General features: G+C 38.9%; 1 protein-coding gene across 1 annotated transcript in view; it reads right to left on the bottom strand.

Moving 5' to 3' along the window:
• Window positions 1-27,367, bottom strand: part of invs (inversin) — a 58,498-nt gene that overhangs the window by 18,183 nt on the left and 12,948 nt on the right. Inside the window, exons 3-8 of the mRNA XM_072692223.1 lie at window positions 16,592-16,697; window positions 16,027-16,193; window positions 8,782-8,955; window positions 4,192-4,359; window positions 2,411-2,591; window positions 183-292 (exon numbers count right to left, since the gene is read on the bottom strand). Coding sequence (XP_072548324.1) covers window positions 183-292; window positions 2,411-2,591; window positions 4,192-4,359; window positions 8,782-8,955; window positions 16,027-16,193; window positions 16,592-16,697 — 906 coding nt within the window. The remainder of the gene's footprint in view (window positions 1-182; window positions 293-2,410; window positions 2,592-4,191; window positions 4,360-8,781; window positions 8,956-16,026; window positions 16,194-16,591; window positions 16,698-27,367) is intronic.

Raw genomic sequence — 27,367 nt, 5'->3', positions numbered from 1 at the left:
ATTCAGTAAAATACTAGCAAAGAGAGGTATCTACCTGATTTAGCGTGTGATGTACTGGGTGTGTATTGGGAAAGGGAATGGGCTGGGCCCAATTTTTAACCCCAGCCTTTTTTTAATTTCCAGTATTATTTTACTTGTGAACAGCATTTCACACACACTCATACACAAGGGTAGTGTCTTACAGCGTAGTTGCTCTGAGCTCCATAGTGCAGCGGAGTGGCCCCCTGGCTGTCAGATGGAATCATGCCTGACTTATTCCTCTCCAGCAGCAGATGAACAATCCGTGCATGGCCTTTAAAAATGCACAAGCATTCAACAAGATCAAGGCTCAAATGGACTTAATCAGTATTTATATACAATGGCATGCAAAGGTTTTGGTACCACTGATGAACAGTTTCTGTTACTGTGAATACCTAACCTGGTAGCTAAACAGGTTTTGATTTGCCAGTTCTACCAGCATATGAGCAGGTCTCTCAGAGTTTTCTTGGTCATTCAGATCTCACCATGACCTCCACAGTTCCCCTGAACTGCCATTGTTCGAATGACATTCCACACTGCAGAAACCAGAGGCTGAAAATGCTTGGAAGATGGATTACTTTTCATTTCAGATTCTTAGACAGTTGCTTAGAAGAGCTCATGTTTGACGAGTGTTAGCACAGGGTTTGAGGAGTCAGAGAATGTAGAAAACCTGAAGCATTGATTTAGCTGATGTGTGACATGTGGAATGGAATCTTTGCAACGCTTAGGGTGCCCAAACTTTTGCACAGGCCACATTGATGATTTAGATATTTCACTTCTTCATATGAAGACTGAACAATAGGACTAGTGGAAATCCTGTGTTTTATGTATGATTAGCTACAGAGACTGTGTTTACTACTCCTCAATTACAAAATAAAAAAAAAAAACAATGTCATTCAGCCAAGGAATTTATTGCTGTGAGTCAAACTTCCTTCCATCACGCATGGACGTGTGCAATGAATCTGAGATGGCTGCCTTTAATTCTGCAGCGAAATTCTACTGGATCCAGATGTGATTGCGTAACTCATTGCAGATGTACTTTGGACCATATATGTGACAATAAAGGCACTAACTGTTGTGAACACTGACCACACAGACATTGTTTAAAAGGGCCCATGTTCTACATTTCTCCATTTCAAATACTCTCCCATAATTAGTAGATAATATAATATATTCTGCTGCACCCCATCCAATCTGCTGCACCCCATCCAATTTTGTAATGAAACGTGCAGTTGATCACTGACGACATCCTCAATATGCGTAGAAAAGTACACTGTGTATCACAATGACAAAATGTGTCAGAATCTGACAAAATATTGTTATATTGCCCACTCGACTTAAATTCTACTTAAAATCAATGGTTAGCTCATGACTCTAATAATATCAAGATGGACTGATCATAGTCATCCATTCATTCACCTTCTTATTCTTTTTTTCCTGGTCACTAATGTTTGATTATGTCACCATGGAAAACACAGCACTGTTCCTTTCCTTTCCTTTGAAAACTGATGCTGAATTCTGTGGTAAGGACGCAGCAAAGGTTTTGTTCTGATGTTCATGTTCTTCCATGAAGGTCATATTTCTGCAGGTGTCACAGCACAGTAAAATAGTGCACCACCACTTCAGAGTCTGCTAAATCTTCTTGGAGATGTTTTGTAGTGAAATGGGGGTTTTGAGTTTCAGGCAATCCTACAGGCAGCTCTCTCAGAACATTTTCTTGGTTTTTCAGACCCTATCTTGACTTCCAACGTTCCTATTACCGGAATGTTCTTGATAACATTAGAAACTGAAGAAATGGCTACCCAAAGACGCTTTGCTGTCTTCTTAACATCTTCTTCTGCTTTGAGGGCATCAACTATACTGATGTTCAGAGTGCTCGGGGACTGCTTAGATACACTCATCATGTTGATTGTTGAGTATTTATAGAGTTCTGAAATTTATTTTTATATCTTCTGGCCTTTCTTTCCAGGCCTTGCTAAAAGCCTAAAAGCTAAGAGAATTCAAATGTATTGGGGTGTTCAAACTGTTGCATGGTGGTCCTTTCTTTCTTTTTTACTTTAATATTGTACAAAACAAAAATAATACACTAATCTTAATCCCAAAATGTTTAACATCATGCCTTTCGATTATGAGTTCATCTTCTACTCAGTTAACTATTCACAGTAACAGAAATGATGAGGTACCTCTTGCACGTCACTGTAGGTTTACAGTTGTGGCATTACCACCATGATTCAATCAAAGTGAATTCAAGCTGGTTTTGCTACGTAGTTTCCACATCTTTACTGTAAAGACAAGTTTGTAAACCTTTTTAGTAAGTTTTTTTGTTTAATATTTTTTTATATTCAGTGCCCATGACATGAGCCCACTAAAAGCAAAACGAAAGGCTGCATACCCAGCAGTGCTGCCCAGTGCAGCGGCGTCCTAAACAAATTGTCGTAGGCTGTAACATTGCAGCCATCGTATGACGTCAGAACCTCCACCACTGCCTCGTTTCCATCGGCCACTGCAAAATGAAGCGGTGTCCGCCCCTCATAGTCCTGCCAGTTTAACAGAGACTCGGTGGGAGCGGCTTCCTGCAACACACACACACACACGTACACCAAGGAAGCTGAGAGAGTGGGCTGGCGAACAACTCAAGACAGCTTGGAGGAATTTAGGCAGCAATTTATGTTTTTAGGCAGACAAAAAAAGTTGGCAGTGAATCCATGATCATGTGACAGGATGACTTTGAGAAAGAGAAATCAATGGCTACTTTAATGAAAGGGAGTCATATTTAGGAATTTATTTCCTTACCCCAAAGGCAAAGTCATGTGACATCTGACTTACTGCTAATTTGTGCTCTGCAGCTACAGACTGACCTGTTGACTAAGTGTTGACTGAATCCCTCAGGAGTGACGTCAAAGCGAGGAATCAGCTATTAATGCTGGATTATTTGGAATGATATTTAACTGTGTGCAGGAGTGTTTATACAGTCACCAGCGTACAGCCTGTAACAGTGGTCTCCATGATGTACTTATAGTGGGCACAAGGTCAACCTCATCCTCATGTGGCTTAGTATAATTAGTAGATTAGATGTAGATTTCTAAATAGCCTTCGTCTTCTTTAGATTGAAGTGTTTTGTAAGAGCCTACATTGCTCAGGCTTTTAAGTTTTAACTGATATTTTTTTTTCTGATTAAGCTTTTTTTTGGCCATAATTTTTTTATTTATTTATGTTGCTTGTGTTCATTATCAACAGCTGTAAAATTACAGTAAATTGACAGTATAATTTAACAGAAATACCACCGCTTTTTAAGAATTTTTGCTTAATTGAATGGTTTGGATGTAAAAAAAAGTTATTCAGAGTGGTTTGGTGGGAAATTCTTATTTCTAGAGTAATGGTAAACTTCCCAAGGCAGAATCGAACATAGTTTTGGTGATAAGAACCAATCAACTGAAACATTTAATGCTTCTAAAAGTTACATCAAAAGAAATGGATTTTAGGCTCCATATATTTTGTATGTGAAATATGAATTCAATATTAGTTAATGTACATAAACGTTCATGCAACGTAATTTAATAACAATTGCATTACATTTTACAAAATTCCATGGGCATGAAGACCATTCAAGGATCAGCTAAAATATTAAAACCACTGGTGAAGGCAGGTGAGATGAGAAACACTGATTATCTTCATCTCGTGGCTTTTGTCAAAGAGTGGGCTCTACATACTAGGCAGCAAGGGAACAGTCAGTTCTTGAAGGTGATGAAGATGTTAAAAGCAGTAAAAATAGGCAAACATTAGAATCCGAGCCACTTTGACGAGGACCATGTAGTGATGGTCAGAGATCAGGCAGGTCTTGTGGGGGTTTTCTGATCTGACATGGTCAGTGCCTATCAAAAGTCGTCCAAGAAAGGACAACTGGTAGACCACTGACAGAGTCAGGGGCCCCCAAGGCTTGATTATTTATTCCATGGAGGTCTCAGCTCACAACTTACAGGACTTAAAGGATCTGTTGCTAACATATTGGTGTCAGATTCCAGAGGTTTAATGGAGTCCATGGACTTTGTATATGTTAGAACGGGTTTTAATGATATGGCTGAACTTTTTTGAACCATGCTTCTGCACCAAGATCCATGAACATCTGAGTCTTTAAAACTTAAAAAAAAAAACCTTTTGTGTGTGTTTTCTCACCAGGATGCAGCGCACAGTGTGTGTGGCGTTAGGGTGTTTGTTGTGAGCTGCCCAGTGCAGAGGGATTTTGCCCTCGCTGTCTGGGATTCCGATGTTTGAGTCATGTTTGATCAGCAGCTTAACATGCTCAGGGTGGTTGTAGAAGGCACTCCAGTGCAACGCCGTCTCCTGTAGAGACAAACACACCCACACACACTACATTCAGTTTTAAAGGTTTTAGGTAACATCTACAGTCACATGAAAAATAATGGGAGATGGAGGTAACATAACTGATGAAATGTTGTTAAAATCACTTGCAAAATGTTATTAATACAAATGTCATTTTCCTGTGAAGACAATGTGTGGACACTTCCACATTTATTACTACTTCAACCCTCTAAGATTAGAATCAGGTGCAGCACATCAGCTGCAGATGATTAGAACGCTGTTAGAGAGGATTTTGGAGAAACTTGTCTCATATAAACATCAGACCATTAGTTCCAAATGGCTCTCTGATGCCTTCAGGAAGAAAGTTGTCGATGCAGAGCAGTCTGGGAAGGGATTTAAAAAGATCTCTGAAAATAATTTACAAGTGAAACAACTGCCAACATGGACAGGTCAGGTCATTCTAACGAGCACAGCCCAAGAGCAGATCACAAAATGTATAAAGAACAATCCTAAACCATCTTACAATGTTATCACGGGACCTACGGGTAGCTCTTACCGCAGTTGAGTTCATGGCTGCATCTACAACCTTCTTTCCGAAGGCTTCAGAAAGCTCTTTGGGTTCTTCAACAATAAAGATCAGGCCAAAAAATGAGGTTTAAATAAGAGGATCCTTTCTGACCATGTTGGGCTGCACCTGATTCTAAATGTGGGGGTGTCCTAACTTTTCCCTCACATTCTATTGCATTTCTATTAATTCCATTTTGCAACTGGTTTTTAACAAGATTAACTCAGTTGTATGTGTTGAATGATATTTCCTCAATCTCTCATATTGTTCAAATGACGATTAAATGTCATCTACCAGAATCTACCATCAAAAAGAGATACTCAAAACAAAAAACCCTCAAGGCAAGACTCAAGATCCATCTGTCCAAAGTGCTTATGTCCCAGACGCCCTGGTCTTTGTCCAGGTGCTCTCTAGGCTCTAGAGGTTGTTTTTTCCCTCCTTGCACACCACCTTGGTGATGAAATTAAAAAAACATGTTGATGGAGGTACACCATGACCACTGACCAAACGTGCAGAACATGACCTCACATCTCCCAGCAGCCACTTACAAACAAATCAGAAAAAAGGCTAACAACCAGTATGGGCACAATGCCTTACATAAAGTCTGACAGAGTGCAACTATTTTCTGCAATTGGCCGGGAAAGCAGCTTCATCACGAGAACTCACGATTCTGCTTATCAAATTATTACAAAACCAACAGATCCAGGCGGATGAGAGCTTAAGAACAACAGAACTCCTTCATGTGGCCAAAAGGGAATGCTCATGTAACCGCAACACTCACACACACACATACACACACATTCTGTGAATGGTGACTTAAAAGCCTTAATAGCAGTGTTGGCTTTAAGCTGTTCTGTCTGTGGAATGAGATGGTAAATGATGGCGGGTATGAGGAGCTGCTGTATGTGCGCGGCTCATCGGAAAGTAGACTGGGGCGAATGTTTACAGTAATTGGAGCCAAAGTGAATAAAGCTGCATGTGGTCTGTTAATCTGGATGGCTTGATAGCAGTGTTTCCCAGGAAAGCATGAGACTCTATGTAAAGCTACAATTACCTCTGAAAAAAGGTACAAAGAGTGCTATAACCAGTTTTACTACCTGTACTATTACTACTAGGGATAAGGAAGGGATAAGGACCGGTAAGGAATTTCTGTATCAATGAGATCTGATGATTAACACTGTGTTGTGGCCGATGCTGATGCCATTAGATGCATTAGAGTGCTTAGACTATTTAAAAGCCTAAAGATACAGGGCTCCTGAGTGGCGCTACTGTCTAAGCGCTGGCCCTATAGTTATAAGGGCACAAGTCTGATCCCGAGCAATGCCACAGCAGTCCAAGACAGCATAATTGTCCTTGTTCTCTCAGGATGGCAGGATGGCCCGCCCTCTTCCCTCTATCATACAGTACAACACAGGCTAATATGAGGGTCTGGTAGCTGACATAGCTTCAGCTATGCAGTGGAGTTTCATGTGATTTGAAGGAAGCATGAAGGGCATAACTGAAATAATTGAAAACAATTAAATTAATGCTGTACTGTAATGCAGAGTTCTGCTGAGGCCACCTCCACTGTAATGCTAAGTTCTGCTGTCCCCCTAAAGGATGCCTAAAGTATGCAAGTGCTTAGCAAGTGCAGTTTATTTTAGCTGTTCTAGATTAAACACAGATATCTGTGGCTTGTAAAATACACTCCATATGTTTTTTTGAAGCTTGTGAAAGACAACATATATTTAACTTCGTATTTTGCAGTTTTACTGCATCTGTTTTAGTAAAGAGACCAGAGCTGCTGCTGCTGTTTTCCAACAACGAATTGAAAGCTGGTTTGATTACCATTTGTGTCTGTTATCAGTGATATAGCCAGGAGTTCCAGAGGACCTACAGTGACATTTCTTCTCACAAAAGTGGTCTCACGTATTATAGAAAAAAAGACACTTGGTTGATTTCCCTGTCAGTTTCTATTTATTTTAGTAGACTGTGTAATGTACGACCATCAGTCTAGCTGCTAAAGGCCAGAAGACTGGGTATATGTACCTACATACCAAAAGGAAACATCTTGATTAAAAGGATTTCCACTGAGGCTTTTTAAGATCCTCTTGTTGTTTCCAACCAAGAACAGTAGAACACAGCATTGGTGTATCACTGCATTACAACAATACTTGTAGAGTTAAGATACAACAAGAACAATAATTACATTAAAGTAAATTAGCTACATTTAAAGACATGTATTTTCTATCATTAGGCCTTCTCAGAAGTCTTAGAAGCCCTCATCGGTTCCTTACTGATAAGAATTTGGAAAAACAGTACTACTCCTAATGCTACTACCAATGTGAATCACCATTACTGCTGTTTGTAGTGTAGAGGCAGCTAATTCACTTATTCATCTTTTCATAGTCGCCTTCAATTCTGTTCTTTTGTGGCAGTAGTTTCAATCTAATGAAAAACTATAGGTCTGTTTTTGTCAAAATACAGAAATGTTGAATATACCAAATACTAAAACTGAAAAAATTAGTAACTTTGAGAATTTGAACTGCTTTCACATTATTAAAAAAATAATGAAAATTAATTAAACATCCCTTTAACAAGTTTCTTTTTAACAACTATTTTGTTCTGTGGTTTGTAATTTCTGTAAAACACAGATTTTTCTCCATTTTTGTCTTAATTGTTTTGCAAAACAAGTGTTTGAGTGGAATTGGTCTGGATCACAGTATTTACCTGCGATTATATACTTTACATCCTTTTACCATGTCTATTTTCATGGCAAATGAAACCACATTAACTGGATCATTTTAGCATGTTCCCAGAATTATGCACTAGAATTATGCAAGCTGTTCAATTATTTTGTCACAATTTTATCCTGTAAATGAAAGATTTGGCTTTTTGCATTTCCATCGTTCTGTTTTTTCACAAAACAAACGTGGAATCGGTCTGGGTCACATTAACGTGAACAGTTTGTTTTGCCCCAACAGGGCGTGCTCTCAGAATTACTAAGACCGCTACCACTATTAAAGCTAATTACTATGACTGCAAACGTCCTACGGCGCCATTTTCGTGTTAGCACTTCTGTGATTATTAATCACAAAATTTATGCAGTTTAGACTTCATCGGCTAACGCTTAGCATTACTGTCACATCGGATCGGAGGACGAGATAATGGATCAGGACATCCCTGATACAAATCTGTTCAATTATTTGGGCAGAACTGTTTTTCTGTGGTTAGTAATGAAGTACAGGTTTGGTTTGGAATTTTCCAAAAATGTCCATTTCCATCATTCGGTTTGAGTGGAATCGGTCTGGATCACATTACTGTAAACAGTTTGTTTAAACACAGGTTTGTTTTCTCCCACCGGGACGTGGTCTCTGAATTACTAATACCGCTACCTCTATTACCGCTAATTACCACGGCTGCAAACTTTCAACAGCGCCATTATCGTGGACAATGAAACCACGTCTATGGTTAGTAGCTTAAGCTATTATCATTCTTACAAAGAATGGTGCTGGTGGCCTTTACCCAACTGATCTGAAGAGTTCATCGCTGGAAACACCCATGTGGTGCAGTGACCTCACACACATACGCACAGTCAGGGTTAAGACTGAGACCCTAAGCCTAGCAGGCGCCTGGCGAGCTCGCTGTTAGGCAGCAGCTCTGAGAAAATCTATTTTATATTAGACTATTTAAATAGGCCTCATATCCTCAAGAGCATCATCAAAGAGTACGGCAAACTCCTGCTGTTTTACTGCATGCACACCCATTTAGCCAGACACACAAACACACACGCGAGCTGACCTCATATTCACCTCTGGCTCCTACCGACAACATTCGTGTGTATGTGTGTGTGGGGGGTGCTAGCTGTGTACGTTGCATGTAGCGCATGTTTGCATTACTTTGTTCCTGTCCTGAGTGTCCACCTCTCCAGGTGCCATGTGCTTGAGGAGAAGCGAGAGAGGCTTGGAGCTGGAATGGCGTGTGGCCAAGTGCAGCGGCGTCATCTCCTCTAGATCCTTCAACAGCCAATCAGCATGCCGTGACAGCAGAAGCTTCATGAAACGAACGTTTCCCTGAATAAAGAAAACACACATACACACACACACACATATGCTTAGTTTGTCATGTAACTCTGCATGGTCATGATCCTGCCTCACTAGCTGAGCTTTCTCTTAGGCTGATTATCACATTAGGCCCATTGTGAAGAAATCACCTTCATATCTGAAAGGTCATTTTAGATATTGTAACTCAGGTGTTTAAGGCGTGGTTATTTAGTACACTATATTTTCTACGTTTCTTTTAAGGATCCTGGAGCGATTCCTTAAAGTCATTGTTCCATACACCACATTGACAAATGTATTGGGATACCTGCTCAGCCATTGTTGGAGTAGACAGTTGGAGTAACTGTCTCTATCATAGGAAGGCTTTCTACTGGATTTTGGAGCACAGCTGTGAGGATTTGCATTCAGAGTGTTAGTGAGGTCAGGGTGCTTGGGTGATCACCACATCTCACCTCATCTCAAACTCCCCAGCTCATCCCAAAAGTACTGGATGAAGCATCATCATTCCAGAAAACACAATGCTGGGGGGCTTTATACCCCTCCAGCCCACACCTGGCATTGGGCATGGTGCCAATAGCTTTATGTTTATCTGCTTCAGAGAATCATGTTCTGGGACTAGACAAGCTGCATCTGTCAGCAGTGGGTGCAAGTACCTGAATTCATTAAAAGGGGTGTCCACACACTTTTGGACATACAGTGTAGTTCCAAAAAGAGGTCTTTGGAGGGATGCCACAGAACGAAAATGGGTGGTTCCTTTAAAAACATTTAAGAACTGAAAGACTTCAGGGAACCAATCAGTCTTACCCTTACCCATGAGTGTTTGTCTAAACCTTACCCATGAGTGTGTGTCTTACCATTACCCATGAGTGTGTGTCTGAACCTTACCCATGAGTGTGTGTCTGAACCTTACCCATGAGTGTGTGTCTTACCCATGAGTGTGTGTCTGAACCTTACCCATGAGTGTGTGTCTGAACCTTAACCATGAGTGTGTGTCTAAACCTTACCCATGAGTGTGTGTCTAAACCTTACCCATGAGTGTGTGTCTTACCCATGAGTGTGTGTCTGAACCTTACCCATGAGTGTGTGTCTGAACCTTACCCATGAGTGTGTGTCTGAACCTTACCCATGAGTGTGTGTCTGAACCTTAACCATGAGTGTGTGTCTAAACCTTACCCATGAGTGTGTGTCTGAACCTTACCCATGAGTGTGTCTTACCCATGAGTGTGTGTCTTACCCTTACCCATGAGTGTGTGTCTGAACCTTAACCATGAGTGTGTGTCTAAACCTTACCCATGAGTGTGTGTCTGAACCTTACCCATGAGTGTGTCTTACCCATGAGTGTGTGTCTTACCCTTACCCATGAGTGTGTGTCTGAACCTTACCCATGAGTGTGTCTGAACCTTACCCATTAGTGTGTGTCTGAACCTTAACCATGAGTGTGTGTCTAAACCTTACCCATGAGTGTGTGTCTGAACCTTACCCATGAGTGTGTGTCTTACCCATGAGTGTGTGTCTTACCCTTACCCATGAGTGTGTGTCTGAACCTTACCCATGAGTGTGTGTCTGAACCTTAACCATGAGTGTGTGTCTAAACCTTACCCATGAGTGTGTGTCTAAACCTTACCCATGAGTGTGTGTCTGAACCTTACCCATGAGTGTGTGTCTTACCCTTACCCATGAGTGTGTGTCTGAACTTTACCCATGAGTGTGTGTCTGAACCTTAACCATGAGTGTGTGTCTTACCCATGAGTGTGTGTCTAAACCTTACCCATGAGTGTGTGTCTGAACCTTACCCATGAGTGTGTGTCTTACCCTTACCCATGAGTGTGTGTCTGAACTTTACCCATGAGTGTGTGTCTGAACCTTAACCATGAGTGTGTGTCTGAACCTTACCCATGAGTGTGTGTCTGAACCTTACCCATGAGTGTGTGCCTTAACCTTACCCATGAGTGTGTGCCTTAACCTTACCCATGAGTGTGTGCCTTAACCTTACCCATGAGTGTGTGTCTGAACCTTACCCATGAGTGTGTGTCTGAACCTTACCCATGAGTGTGTGTCTGAACCTTACCCATGAGTGTGTCTGAAACTTACCCATGAGTGCAAACCGCCTCTTATGCAGCCTTAATTATTAAGGGTATGTAAAGAGATATAAGGTAATTTTAAGGTACTAAAAAGGATTTGTGGAGCAAATCTATAAAAGACCCACTTCTGGTTCCCTAAAAAAAAGTTTTGACAGACAGTTCTTCAAAAATAACCAAATATGGTTCTTCTATGGCATCAATCCAAAGAGCTTTTAGGAACCTTTGTAACATCATCAGTAGATGTAGAAAAAGTGCTGTTGGTGAAGAGAACTTTTTTTATTTCAGCTTTCTAACTATCTAGCAATCGCTATCCAACCATTTATCTACAGAAATCCGCAGAAGATTTTTCTACATCTCAAAACTTCACTCCAAGAATATTATTTCCTACTGCTCAGCATTCCAGTAATCACGAGCACATTCAATGATGTTAAGGCCTAAAATCTGGGGTGTTCACTTCATTGTTCTGTGATCAGTAGCAGGTTCAGCAACTCCAACGCCAGTGTTGAGTTGTGTTCTCTCAGTGGAAGGATGGACACTTACACCTGTGGATTCTTTGCAGATCTGAAGTTTTCCCTCTCTCTCAGAGGTAAAAGTTCTGCTTATCTGCTGGGAACAGTTTTAATGGTCGGTCAGGGATTACATGGATTAGGGGTTCTATTGTCTCTGTATTACTGAATCACTGAGGTCTAGCTTTGGAAACTCTTGTTTTCCTTCCCATTTCCACTACTATATACAAGTGGAGTATTTTATATACTGAAGAATAACAGAATATCAGAATAATCTCTTAAAATTGTACTTAATGGCCATTTGGACTGGAAATAAAAAAAAAAAACGAAAGGTGGGTCTGACTTTTGAGTGTTATAACTGAAGCTGGTATACCGATGTATATTATTATTATTATTATTATTTATTTATTCATTTATTTTTTAAATAAGGTCAGATATTAAAAGAATAGAGGCGTACAAATAAACTGACTGTTTTTAGACAGGAATCTAAGACAAAAACATGGGTAAACATAAAGACAAAAAGTATTGTATGTAATTATGAACTAATTTCAACTCAACAATGTGTGATATTATAATAGTTTAACACCTTCTCTTTGTTTTACGCAAAAAAAATACTTGAGACAGATGGGATGAGATTTCCAGGACTCTCAGAGGCACAGTTTAACAAATGTTTTCAGTGGAATGTTTCCATTATTTAAAAGTCAGGATTAAAAACTAAAAAACATTTTTAAATAACCTGGTTTAGGAGACAATATTTTATTCTGTACAGTATGCTGATCTTTGTCTGGCCAATGTGTCTATATGATTTTTCATATTTGGGCTCTATTAGCTGAATCTTAATACATTGATTTTGACCTTTCATTGAAGAGTTTATTTAAAACACTTTTACCTCATTTAAGCAATTATCAAAGTGGTCCATAGGATCTGCCAGAAAATCCCAATTTTAACTCCATTAGAGAATGTATTTTTGATTGATAAAAAAAGCAGAGTTGCAGAGTGGACAGAAGTACAGTACAAAGACAGTAAAACATTGCTGCTCAGTTTGCTCACATTTTTGTGTAGTTTATATTGAACTATTCACTGTATAAGCAATTATTGTATATATGAAATACAAATCATATTTATAATATATATGCAGTGTACATTCCAAAATTTTAAACCCCCTTAAAACCCCAAATGACATATTTTGTTTATAAATGTATACATTTAGCTGCATTTTAGAGCACAGTATCTATTTATTTGTTCAATTAAAGGTATTGGAATAACAAAAACAAAAAACACATAAAATGTATATGTATATTTTGTATACATAATTGTGACTGTAATTGTAATTTGGCTTATGAACTTAGTCATTAGAAACAGTCATTTTGGGAGAAAATGCTGCAGTGTTTAACAAGAGCCTTGTTTCATATTATTTCATTTTGCAATCACATGTTTTAGTGTCAGTGGGTTTGTAAACATTCAGCAAATTGACAGTTTTAACACGAAAATCTATTGTATATAATATATATATATGTTATATGATATATATTTTTGATATATATATATATATATATATATATATATATATATATATATATATATATATATATACAAATAACTGTTTTTGTTATTTGCAATTAAGTTTTTTTTTTAATAACGCTATGTGTCTATGTAGCAATAAGTATGCCTCTTTATGTGGAAATAAACTATTTATGGCATACGAGCAAATACACTTTGATGATTGTGAACTTGGTTCATTGATATAATTTAATTGCTTTCTTTTTTAATGACATGCTTAATACCTTATTATCTGTGTGTTTTATATGTAAGGGATCTGTGTTTTGTTGTTTAGGTGTGTGGGTCGCACATTTTGCTGCTGTAATTACTGAATGATGCAAATCTAATGGCACATTCAGAAAAAAGAACTGATACTGAACTTCATTGGAAGCAATGTTTGTGTATGTTTGTGTACGCTAAGGGTGTGTAACGCACCTCCCTTCTGACCAGGTATCCTCACTGGCCTGCTTAGTGCTATGTAAAACATCTTGTGGAGAGAAGACTGTGTGTGTATGTGTGTGTCAGGGTTCTCGGTCTCTATTCTCAGCCCAATTAGTGTGTTAATCCCTGAGCTACAGCACTTATTGATCTAAGTGTCACAGTGGTACCCATCAACCCCTCCTCTTCGCCATGTCTCTCTTTCTCTCCTTCTCTCTTTCCCTCACTCACTCACTTACTCGTTCGCTTTCTCTCTTCCCCCTTCCACCCCCACCCCTCAAATCCAGATGTCATATTATAAATGTAATTTATGATCATTATTATCCAACCTGTAATGCTGTTGACATCTAGAACCGTGAGAACTGAATATCGCAAGGTGCTGACACTCTAAGCAACTCTCAGAGACCCAGGAGCGAAACAGAGGTAGAGAGGTAGAAGAATGTAAGAAGAACTCTAGGGGGCAGTAGGCCCTCACACCAAATACTGTTTTTCATCCAGTGGGCCAGTGGGACCCGTGAGTCACAGCTATATACGTTTTAGAAAGCACTTGGACCCCTAATAATCAAAAGTAATAATACAGTGCGGAGGACAAATAGGTCTGTGAAAAGAGACAAATACCCCACGGATTCTGGTCTCACTGAATGTAAACCTGGGATCTGATAGTTGGTAATATACAGAACCACTTCTATAGCTTTTCAGTGCTATATAGAACCATTTTTACAAGATTTTCCACGAATTTGAAGAATTTTCTAACCTGGAATAGAAACAACTGACCCAAATAGTTTGTTTAGTTGTCCTGGTTCTATGTTGACATACTGCCTTTACTAATAAACCCATGAAGAACCATTATTTGTGAGTTTAAATGTTAATGAATTGGGTATTACTCGCTGCTTGGAAGTGCTTGGACTTCTAATAATCAAAAGAAATACAATGTGGAGGAAATGTGAGCCTATGAAAGAGACAAATACTCAACTGGATTTGGGCCTTTGATCTGATTGGAGTTCTCTAATTTCCAGCAAAGTCATTGTATTGAATCTGGGAGGCAGCAAAGCTCATCACGTATAAAAAGCTCTACTCACTATACAGAGGCTAAACTTAATAAAACAAACACAATTAGCATAAACATAAACAATTTGCACACGCCACAAATCATTTCTTTTTTTACCAATACATTCAACTAAGCAAATAAACAGTAATCTTGCATTAAAATAAAAGTGTCTTTGGATCTGTTCGCTCATTTTTACTATAAACTAAACATGTTATTTGACCAGGGTGCCCAAATTGTCCCTGCTTTATGTCCTCTGCTAATACTAATTTTTAAAATGTCATTAACTATTTCTAATGGAGTTGATTTGGTGTTTAAGTAAGGAATGTGTACTATGGAATATATTTTATTGGAATTTTTGGAATTTGTGGAATACTGTTCCCCCACAGCTTTATATTTCATAGTTCTTAAAATGCACTTACTGGAATGATGAGGGCGCCCTTGCTGAGCCGTTTAGACATTTCAATCAATGTTGCTCGATACAGGTCTATAGAGGTGCATGCATGAATTGCGGGCTGGAACATTTCCTGTGGATTCTAGGCAGCAATGCTGACTGTCTGGGTGAATGTTCACATTCATTAAAAAGTAGTTAACTGAGAAGTAATAGCTATAAGATATCTCTGTAGTACTAAAATGACCTGTGTAGTGATAGTGGGTGCTATTTAGAATCATTTTTAAAGGTTTTACAGGTAAAGAACCATTTAAGTAACCTAAAGGTTATTTGAGTTGTCTATATTTGAAAATGTATATCATAGAATCATTTAGCCTTTGCTAAAGAACCCTTGAATAATCATTCTAAGTGTGTATATGTTATTTAATGTGTTATGGAATTGGGCATCACTAGCATTGAAGGGTATTTTTATGGTTTAAATATTTTAAGTCCTAGAGCACCGTATACTTTCTCTGTAACATGCATGTAAGGTCAGCGTGTGTGTCCAGAGACAACTGGAGTCTTTGCTTTTGTGTGTGTCTGTACCTAACTTTCATTGAATTTATTTGGATCCCGAGGTAAATTAACCTGAATTGGATTTATTAGAAAAAATATCAAGTACATGATCTTAAATTGGACTAATTAGTACTGAACATTAATAATCTTGAACTTGATTATTTAGAAATGTACTGAGCCCAACATATAAGATCCTCAATTGGACTAACTAGAAAAGATTATTTAAATGATTTAAATAATCTTGACTTGGATTCAGTAGAAAAGTGCTGAACCTAATTTTAATAGTCTTGAATTGCATTCAGAAGAAAAAGTGCTGAATCTGAATGGAATTATCCTGAATTAGATTCATTTCAGTAGAACTGAACCCAACTCAAACTGGACTAAATAAACTTAAATGATACTGAATTAGATTCATTAAGAAAGTATGGAACCAACTAATATTACTTGTGCAGAATGGGTACAAGTCTGGAGAAGGCTGAAGATTAAGAATGGGCAACAGTTCTGAGTCCTTGCTTTTGTGTGGGTCACCTTCTGTGCAGCGAGGTGCAGTGCTGTCCTCTTGCTGTGGTCAGCTTTGTTGACAGAAGCTCCCGCCTTCAGTAACGTCTCAGCACAGTCCAAGCGGTCAGCCAGCACACAGTACATCAGAGGGGTCCTCCCGAACTGATCCTCACTGTCTCTCAGACACGGCTCTGCTGTGGAGACACAACACACACACACACACACACACACACACACACACACACACATACATATATTGAGACACTGTGCATTTGAAGCATCCTTCAAACTGGTTTATGTACACCCATGAGATCTAGGGTTTCTGCTCAACGTCTAAACAGAGAACAGAAAGCCAATCATGTATGTGTGTGTATAGCGTGCCAATCTCTGACCCCAAATGATTTGATTTGACTTTGTAGTTCACCACTATTTTATGAAATTACATAGATTCTGAATTATTTGTAAAAATGCACTGAATACACAAATGTTACTGGAATAATACTGTAATGTTTACACAGCCGAGGAATAAATATAATGCAAACAATAGAAAAGCTTAGAATTCACCACTGTGTGTGGGTGTATGTGTGAGTACCTGTGATCAGTTTCTGTAAAGAGCTTCTATCTCCGTTCACGGCGGCTGCATGGACCTGAGAGCTTAAAGTAGTGGAGCCAGGGGACTTCAGGGACAGCTGTGTCGCCTTGAAAAACATGGTTTTTAATACAGTGTTAGGACATAAGGTAGTATTTACAGTCAAAGGTTAGGACACAAACAGAGAGCTTTGTCTTTTTAACATATTTAAACATATGGACCTTTGAACAATACTGAGGAAATGTCTTTAAAAACTATGAGATATAATTAATAGAAATACTCTTTTCTTGTGAGGATAAAGTAAGGACACCCCTATTTATTACTACTTGAAATGTCTAAAATTAGAATCAGCTACAGATTATTAGAACATGGTTAGAGAGGATTTTGGAGGAGCCTGTTATATTTAACTATATACTAATCTTAATAGTGCAGGTTCATCATATCCACACTCAAAAAACACCCTGTTTTCAGTACATATCATGGATCTTTTAGTATACTCAATGTTGACACTTATCTATACTACATACTCCAGAACCAACAACTAGTTAGTATTAGGATGCACCCTCAGGCTAGAAGTAAGTGGTCTCACCATAGTGAGATCCAAAGAGTTCTTTGAGGCTGTTTGTGTGGGAAGGGATTTAAAAAGATCTCAGAAGAATGCGAAATCAGTCGTTCCACTGTCCGCATAATCATTTACGAGCATAGCATCTACCATCAGAATCCTACCAACTGTGAAGCATGGAGGTAAAACATGGGTTGGGCTGCTTTGCTACAGCAGGGTCTGATAAGCTCTCAATCATAGAAACCACTATGAATTCTTCATTGTATCTGAGGAGGCTTGAGGAAAATGTGCAAATCTGTCCAAAAACTGAAGATGGAGCAGAGGTAGACCAAGCAACATGACAATGACCCAAAACACTGCAGTAAATCTACCAAGTAATGGCCTAAAAGAAAGAGACAGAGAGTTCTGCAATGATCTAAATCCTATTTAGCAGCAAGAAACCCCTCAAGCATCTCACAGCTGAAAGCATTCTGCATGGAGGAGTGGGGGAAACCTCCGCCCAGTCAGAGACTGTTACACGGTTATAGGATATGTCGAACTGAGGTTATTTTTCAGGGTTTTTTTTTTTTAAGAAATTATATATATATATATTTTTTGCAAATGTGATGCAATTACATCACATTTTTTATCGGGTTTGAAAGACAGATCAAATATCAAATGCTCAGAATAAAAAAATAATCATGGAGATATATTGTAAAAAGGCCTTCACAAAGTCACAGGTCACACCATTCATTGTAGGTTAGTTTTTGTCTGAGCCAGAGCATTTTTGCCACACACACACAAACACACACACACACACACACACACACACACACACACACACACACACACACACACACACACAAGCAATTAGCATCAGATTTCACACTTTCCACTCTAAAGCCAAATATACAGCTTTATGAGTTTTATGACTCTGACAATGCCTTTTATTTGGACCTGGGTATTAATGGACAGACACACACACACATTCATGAGAGCCTAGGATCCTCAGGAAGGAAGTAGCTGGTAGGGGGTGGATCTCCATACGGAGCACACCCGCTTCATTTATTATTCATGCTTATTAATAATAAAAGAACATTTTAAAAATCAATTACACTTGCATAGTCTCTCTCTCTCTATCTCTCTCTCTCTCACACACACACACACACACGCACACAATTATTCCAGTGAAGTACTGAGAGTGTTTATACAGATTGGCACAGACCTGGTAACTGCAGTGAGTGGAAATCTGCTGCTGCTTCTGGTCGAATCCCAGAGTGAGCGCGATACTGAGTGGGATAAAAAGAGGGATACTGAGCCAGCAGCACTCGGCTGCGGGATCTAATATCCTGCTCTTCTGACCACTGCCAGCGAGGGACTTAAACATGGCCTACATGAGGGTCATGACCTATACCTCGATCTTAAAAAAAGGTGACTGTTCAATTAGCCTGCTGCAAAGAAACAGAGGACTACACAGCACAGGGAAATATTACGTTGTGAACCTAACTTGAATTGAATTCATGAGGAATGGACTAGTCCCAAAGAAATAGTACTGAATTAAAGCACTTAAATCATTACAGAACTACCACACCCAACATAAACTGCATCCAATATCATTTAGTTAGACTAAATAGAGAATTACTCAACCAAACTTACATTATATTACACTGGAATCATTAGAAAAGCAGTGAACCCGAAATTTAAAATACCCTGAAATGTATTCATTCTGAAAGTACTTAGTCCAACTAATGAGGAAAGTACTCAAACCAACTTAATTTATCTTAAATCAGATATGTAGGAAAAGTGTAAATTCTTCTAAATTGAATTGAATGAATTAGGAATATGAAAACTTCAATTATCCTGAACTGGATTCATTAGAACAGCGCTGAACCCAACTTCAATTATCCTGAACTGGATTCATTAGAACAGCACTGAACCCAACTTCAATTATCCTGAACTGGATTCAATAGGACAGCACTGAACCCAACTTCAATTATCCCGAACTGGATTCAATAGGACAGCACTGAACCCAACTTCAATTATCCTGAACTGGATTCATTAGAACAGCGCTGAACCCAACTTCAATTATCCTGAACTGGATTCATTAGAACAGCGCTGAACCCAACTTCAATTATCCTGAACTGGATTCATTAGAACAGCACTGAACCCAACTTCAATTATCCTGAACTGGATTCAATAGGACAGCACTGAACCCAACTTCAATTATCCTGAACTGGATTCATTAGGACAGCACTGAACCCAACTTCAATTATCCCGAACTGGATTCAATAGGACAGCACTGAACCCAACTTCAATTATCCCGAACTGGATTCATTAGGACAGCGCTGAACCCAACTTCAATTATCCCGAACTGGATTTATTAGGACAGCGCTGAACCCAACTTCAGTTATCCTGAACTGGATTCATTAGGACAGCACTGAACCCAACTTCAGTTATCCTGAACTGGATTCATTAGGACAGCACTGAACCCAACTTCAATGATCCTGAACTGGATTCATTAGGACAGCACTGAACACAATTTCAATGATCCTGAACTGGATTCATTAGGACAGCACTGAACCCAACTTCAATTATCCCGAACTGGATTCATTAGGACAGCGCTGAACCCAACTTCAATTATCCCGAACTGGATTTATTAGGACAGCGCTGAACCCAACTTCAGTTATCCTGAACTGGATTCATTAGGACAGCACTGAACCCAACTTCAGTTATCCTGAACTGGATTCATTAGGACAGCACTGAACCCAACTTCAATGATCCTGGACTGGATTCATTAGGACAGCACTGAACACAATTTCAATTATCCTGAACTGGATTCATTAGGACAGCACTGAACCCAACTTCAATTATCCTGAACTGGATTCATTAGAACAGCACTGAACCCAACTCTAATTATCCTGAACTGGATTCATAATGATGGTAGGAAAGTACTGAATCATTCTGAGTTGCATTAAAGGAAAATACTGAATAAGATCAAAGAGAAAAGTCCAGAGCCAAACTTGAATTGACTGGGCTTGAGTTGAATTAGCACAAACATAACAGAATTACATACTTGCCTTAACACCCACCCTCTTCTTTGTTCTGAAGATGAGCTAAAAGTTTAGAAGTTTATTTATTTGCTCCCTTCTTTGCATGTTCTCGCTCTATCTTTCCCTCGTTTTCTGCGACACACACACTAAAGTAATTAGCCACACCGTTCTCACGCTCCCCATGAGGGGGTAATTGGGGTTAGTTACTGTAGTTAATGCCGACTCATAAAAGTCTACAGAGTTACAGCTACTTCAGTAGCATGTGTGTGCGTGCACGTATGTGTGCGAGTGTGTGTTTTCTGATTAAAGCTTTTAAATGATGTCTGATACACTATAATTCAGCTTTATGTGACTCTGGATTCTTTCACGGAGGAAATAAGACATCACAGGCGCACAAACAAACACACACACACACACACACACACACACACACACACACGCTCAGGGCTTTTGGAATCATGGCGTGGAAAAAAGACAGCGGGGGGATGCCTCTGAGAGAGGTGAGTGTGTCTGTGTGTGCTTTAGAGTGCGCGTGTGTTCGCGTGTGTTAGTGTGTGTGCCTGCGATTGCGTGGGAAGTGATTTTCCGTGACAGAAGCTTTTTATGGAGGCTTCGTTCATATCGACCACAAGCTTTTCCCAATTTCCTCCAGGCGGCAACACACACACACACACACACACACACACACACACCCACACACACACACGCATAACTGAAAAGCTTGGCAGTACACACTTTAAATCTGCCTTGAACATATAAATCTTACGACTTCTTTGTAAATAATCAGGCAATTTTCACCATTTAGCTACAAAATTAGATAACGACACGGCCGTCTCCTCTAATGAAACTCTAAGGAAATAATGTGTAAACAAGTGTGAATGACTTTATTACCCGTCTAAATATATCCACAACTCAGACGCTTTCTATTCATTTCTGTGAAACCAAACATCTTTATGTTATAGAAGCAAAACTGTCTGATCAAAAACTTTGGAAACGCACACACACACTCCCTTTTGCAGACACCCTGGATTACATTACGCATTCACATGATCCGCAGACAAAAGGAGGCACAGTGTGTGTGTGTGTGTGGCAACCATCCAAGCTGTCTGGCCCTGCCAAGTGACTCCCCACCAGCATCTTAAGGATCAACCAGCTGAGTCAGGATTTAAAGAGAGAGCGAGAGAGAATAATGAAGAAGCACCATAGGGTCAGAAGGTGAGTGGAGAGGACTGTGTGTGTGTGTGTGTCTTTTGTTTAATATTTAAAGGCCAAATAAAGAGAAATATGCAAAGGATCTAAAATGGTAAAGAATTAGTAGTAAAGTAGTAAAGCAGGGCAGCACAATATGTCTTTTCATCACATGACACAAAGACAAGGACACCCATACTCACCACTAGTGTTGGACACAGAAAGAATTTGGCCTCTACCATTAACCCATTCATGCAGTGATCACACACACACATACACACTAGTGAGCACACATGCCCGGAGTGGTGGGCAGGCCATGCCGGGGGTGCCCAGGGAGTAGAGAAGGTTAACGACTTTGCGGCAGCTTGCCGAGCCCGCATATCAAAACCCACAACCCTGTCATCAATAGCCTGCTGAGCCACCACTGCCTTTCTGAAGAAATCTGCTGAAAATTCCTGTATTTTCTAATATTGCAAAATATTTTTGTCACAGAAATAATAAATATTCCAGTGTCCGTTTAATCCAATATCATGCAGCCCTTTTGTAAAATGCTTTTTTTATTTGCAAGCTCAATGTTTTGCTTTTTTAAGGTTGAGGTTAGGTTTAGGATTAAGCTTAGAAAATATAAATACAGATGTACATAACATTTTCTGACAGATTTAGACGATTAGTTAATTGAATAATTAATAACTGAATAACAACTAAAACAGATCTAACCCATTAATCAATCGATGTGGCCTGTGTGAAAGTTTGGGCCCAAATTTCCAGGCTTCATAAATTCTCTGACTCTTCAAACAGTGTACAAACACTCATCTAACATGGGCTCCTCTAAGAAACATTCCACAGATCTGAAAACGAAAGTAATCAAAGCCCACAAGGCAGGAGAAGGCTATACGGAGGTAGCTTTCAGTTTCTACAGTGGAGATTGTTATTTAAAAATTGCAATTCAGGGGAACTGTGGAGGTCAAGATGACAAAAGAAACAACTCTTATATGCTGGTAAGACAGGCAAATCTATATTCCCAGATGACTGCCAAGAACCTGCATGAAAGCTTGGTCGAATCAGGAGTGAGGTGCACCGTTCCACTTCACACAAACATAATCCTCATGGAAATGTCATAAGAAATAAACTTTTAACTGTGGCATTATTTCAAAACTCAACGGCTGAAGCAGCTAACAAACATCTAGAGAAGCCAAATGAGTTTTATTTACAAAATGCTGTGGACTGGTGAAGTCAAAACAGAACTCACTGGCCACAGAAAAGGCACATATAGAGAAGAAGCACAGTGACTGTGCAAGAAAGAGACTAGTGAGAGAGACCACTAAAACACCAGGACTAAGATATTTTATTTTACAATTTAGCTATTCATCCATAAAGAAACTAGTAACTCTGATATGCACCCATATGTCGGAGCCCACTACATATATCGCTGCTAGTGTTGTACCAATACTTTTGTATCAATACCGTTTACTTTTGTACTTGCACATGCAACTCTACTGTACTCCTTTCCTTACTTAGTGTTTTTGTTTTACTTAACTTTATCTTATATATATATATATATATATATATATATATATATATATATATATATATATATATATATATATATATATATAAACACTGCTGTAGGCTTGAAGTAGGGTCAAATTATCTGTTAAAAGTCTAAATCTAAAAAAGAGGATGGCTTCTATAGCAGGACAATGCTCCAAAACATACCTCAACATTCATAATATACTACAGAAAGAGACACAAATAGGCCTATGGGACACATTATTACATATGCTTGTGACAACTTTACAGGAGAAGCCAAAATCCTTCTTAACTTTCACAGTCAATGTAAACCAGACTTTCTTACATTGTCATTTCTGAGCATTGCTATTGGTCCATTCATCATGGAATTCTGACACAATTTACTTGAACTGCCAGTTTGAAAAAATAAAAGTCAGAAAATAAAATACAGCAAACATGAAGATACAAGGTTTTTGGACGACAGCAGCGATATGTAAAGCATGCATATAAAACATATTGTTGCTGCTGCACAAACATTTTGTACCTTCATTGCTATAGAAATATATACACATAATGCATATGGGCAAATGACTATTACATATGGGTGTTTACATTTGAATACATATGTCTCTTGTGCGTATTTGTGCTCACTGGGAGGCGCCTCAGGCAGTCGACTAGCTATTGCACAGCCCTGTCTCTCTCTGTCTGAGCACTTTTAGCAGTTTACTGTGTCTAGCTGAGGGAGAGCAACCGTAAACCCACACGAACATCTAATCACATGAGAACTACAATCTGACCAATGAGCTTCCAGGTTCATCTCAAAGGACCAATCATTAACGCTCCCTCCCTGAGGAACCCATCCACTGGGACACAGATTCTGAGTGACATGATCGTCGTGCGCCTCATTAGCCAAAGCTTCCCATAATGCACTGCGACAAATAAGCCCCTCAGGTAAAAGAGGTGTGGCCTCAGCTGGGGAGAGTAATGCAATTAGTCCACTCCAGAGCTGTCAATCAGGGCAAACCAGCTGGCTAAACATGGTTAAGATGTAAGAGTCTAGTGTTATTATTGCTCTTTTGCTATAATATTACATTTCCTTCCACATCTAATTACATAGATCATCATGCATTCTGTGTAATGGGTTGAAGAATTCACATTTTTACAGATGGCCTTTGCTTGTTTGTTATATCCATGTGTAATAATTAACATAAAAAGCAAATATTTACTGCATTAGGATGTCACACACATAACACCATTTGGTAAATTCAGAGGAATCTCAGGTGAGACTTAAGCAATGCTGTGAGGACGCCAGGTGAAAGCAGGGGTGTGAAATACTCTGTTGTCTCTGTGAGACATATGTTTGTGCATGTGATTGTGCATCCCATGTGAGTGTTCTGGAGCACTTCTGGGGCTCTCCAATGGCACCAAGACCTTGTTCCTTAGTGCATATTACCACAGAGACACAGAGTCTTCTTCTCACTTCCCACAGTGCTATTCAACAGGACTGGGCCATATCATGTAATATGTATATAGAGCATGTATATAGCATTCACCCCTGTAATGTAATGTAAATTAAATAAAATAAGTGCTTGCATAAATATTAACACCCTATAATTCAGGTAACTGATGCTAATAGTCTCACAATTAGTGAAATGGAGACTGAGTGACTGTGCAAGACCACTAAAACACCAGGACACAGGTGCCTGTGTCTTTTTCTAAGATATTTAATTTTACAATTTAGCTATTCATCCATAAAGGAACTAGTAACTCTAATATGCACCCATATGTTGGAGCCCACTATATAAATCGCTGCTACTGTTGTACCAATACTGTTTACTTTTGTGTCTGTGTATATATATATATATATATATATATATATATATATATATATATATATATATATATATTATAATTATTCTGTTTCTCTCTTTTTATATTGATATTTATGATTATTTAAGATTATGTTGGTAAATGCAGGAGCTGCAAAGTAATTTCACTGTACAGTGTAACTGCTTATTTCTGCTGTGCATATTACAATAAACTCTTTAATCTTCAATCTAATTTGGTAATTTACATATACAATTTAATAAACAATTTAAACCATTTTTCAATTACCCCAGATTTAGCTGAGCAACCAAGAAGCCTTATTTTTGGTGTGGATTTTTTTTCTCCCTAATTTTTAAACTGGAATTACAAGGCCAATAAATACAAGTCCAAAGTTACCTAAATCTTTCCCTAAATGTGGTACAGTGCACTTTTTATTAATAGACACAACAGAAATTGCCAAACGCAGCGTCCATATACCTGCAAGATGTGGGTTCAGGCAGAGGGAGAGAGAGTCGGATTCTGTGAACGAGTCGGAACTTAGCACAACATCTGTTGTTTAAAACAGTCGTCCTTGCTTTTCGCCACAAAGTGAAGTTCTGTTCATTTTTATAGTCATACTGAGCCCTAAACCACATGGACAAGTCGGTGCCACCTTAATGAAGAGCTGGAAGTGGTTTCAGCGGGTTGAAGGGGAAGTGTGTGAGCATGTATTTATGGAAAGAATTAGTATGGCTATCAGAATCAAGTGCTTGTTAGCAACATTAGCCTCGTAGCTCCAACGTATAACTAAAGCAGCAACAAAAAAAAACCCTGACTGAGGTGTTACATCTGGAGTAAGGGCAGGATTGTGTCCAAATGAGACTTTCTGCTGTGTAAAGTACTGTAAAGAACTTACTGTTATAATTACAGAAAGTGAAGGGGGAAGATTTTTATGCAACTTACTCTCTAATTTAGTCATTTGGGTAAACGATGACTTGCATGTGTTTTCTTCTTGTCATGTGAAGCTAGTCAACCACAACCGTTAAAACTGCCACTGGTGCAACGTCATTGGACAGCAGAAAGCACCTGAAACAGAACCATGGATGCCTGTGGCATGGCTGGGGATCGACCTTGCAATCTCTGATAGTGCTAAAACTTAGCCAGCTGCACCATTTGGGAGTCAATTACTCAGTATACCCAAAGAAAAGAAAAAAACATATATATAACACATATAAACATATATATCGATATGGCTGCTTGGCAAAAAATGTACACCATCTTCCCCTCACCCCAAACACTGATCATCTGAGACATGTTTAGTTTTGCACTGGAGTAACAGAAATAGCACAAGAATAGTTTGCAAATAGTTGAACTTATACCCAACCTAGGAATCATGCCAAATGCATGCCTAGATCATCACCGGCACACCTGCCTTCCTATGTCATAGGTATGTATGTCATATATACAAATTAAAAAAGGAAACAGCATAGCTAAACCATTAGTAAGGGTGAGCTTGAGGATCGATTCGGCCCATACTTTTGCCCAACCTCATATTATGCTTAGCATCATACTGCTACGAAAAGCATGGAGAGCATCAAAGGAAGTGAGATGTTTGGGGCTTGTGAAGTTAGTTTTCATTGTATGGTTTAAGAAAAGCATGCAGGTTGAAAATGAGACTAAAACCAGAACCCAAAGAACAGAAAAAGGAAGTGAAAACGGCTGTGGGTAAGGCTGAGTAACGCATCGCAAGCATGGCTGATATAGGCTTGGATATACTAAACCAATTACTTTTAAACAAGGCAATGTGTCACAGCACTGCTACTTCTCTAATACATGAGTAATAAATATGAAAGATGACTTTAAAAGGCTTCAAAAGAAATATTTCTGCTGATTGTATTTTTTTTGTTCACTTTTGGCCATTTTAGGGTCTCTTACATTGTTACAGCGGACCAACAGAAATGCTCCAGACTGACTTGGACACATTTTTTACACTAACCTCCATTGGAAGGTAGGAAGGTTTTTCTCCTGTAAAGTTGACATTTTGGAGGTTTGTGTGCAACAGCAACAACACCTTTTGTGCTCTTTGTAAAGAAATTTAACATGTGGCTATGTTTATAATCTTCCATCATTCACATTCACTTGTCTCAACCCAGTAAACCCAAGTCACATCCAGCTTTCTGAGATGTAATATACTTGTAAGGGACTATACATGTGGGAAATAACCGTGGTAAGCTTAAAGCAGTATTATGCGAGAATTGGTCATTTTTGCTCCTGGGCTCCCCCTACAGATACCCCCCCCCCCTTCCTGTTTACACCTGGTCATTGCATGTGATTAGTATCTGGATTGTATCCTGATTTGCCACATGCATTCACAGCAGAGATAAAGCACTCAACTGGACAATTCATTTTTTCTCCTACTTCCACTTTTACTTCATTACATATTTTGGATGAGTATAATACTTTTATTATAATTGTATTTTTTACTTTAATTGTATGTGCTGCATCGTTACTCAATGAACTACTTACTTAATAATTAATTACTTAATTAATTATTACAATTTCACCCCAATAACCCCCAATAACAATAAACATTATCACCCCCAGAGCAGTAGATGGCGCTGTCACCGAGTTTGATGAAGCCACCTCAACATTGAGCAGAACAGGTGATCGAGCCATGAGCGAGCA

This window comes from Salminus brasiliensis, chromosome 1 (genome assembly GCF_030463535.1).
Source record: "Salminus brasiliensis chromosome 1, fSalBra1.hap2, whole genome shotgun sequence".
In the NCBI taxonomy this organism is placed as follows: Eukaryota; Metazoa; Chordata; class Actinopteri; order Characiformes; family Bryconidae; genus Salminus; species Salminus brasiliensis.
This window is presented reverse-complemented; position numbering and strand designations above follow the sequence as displayed.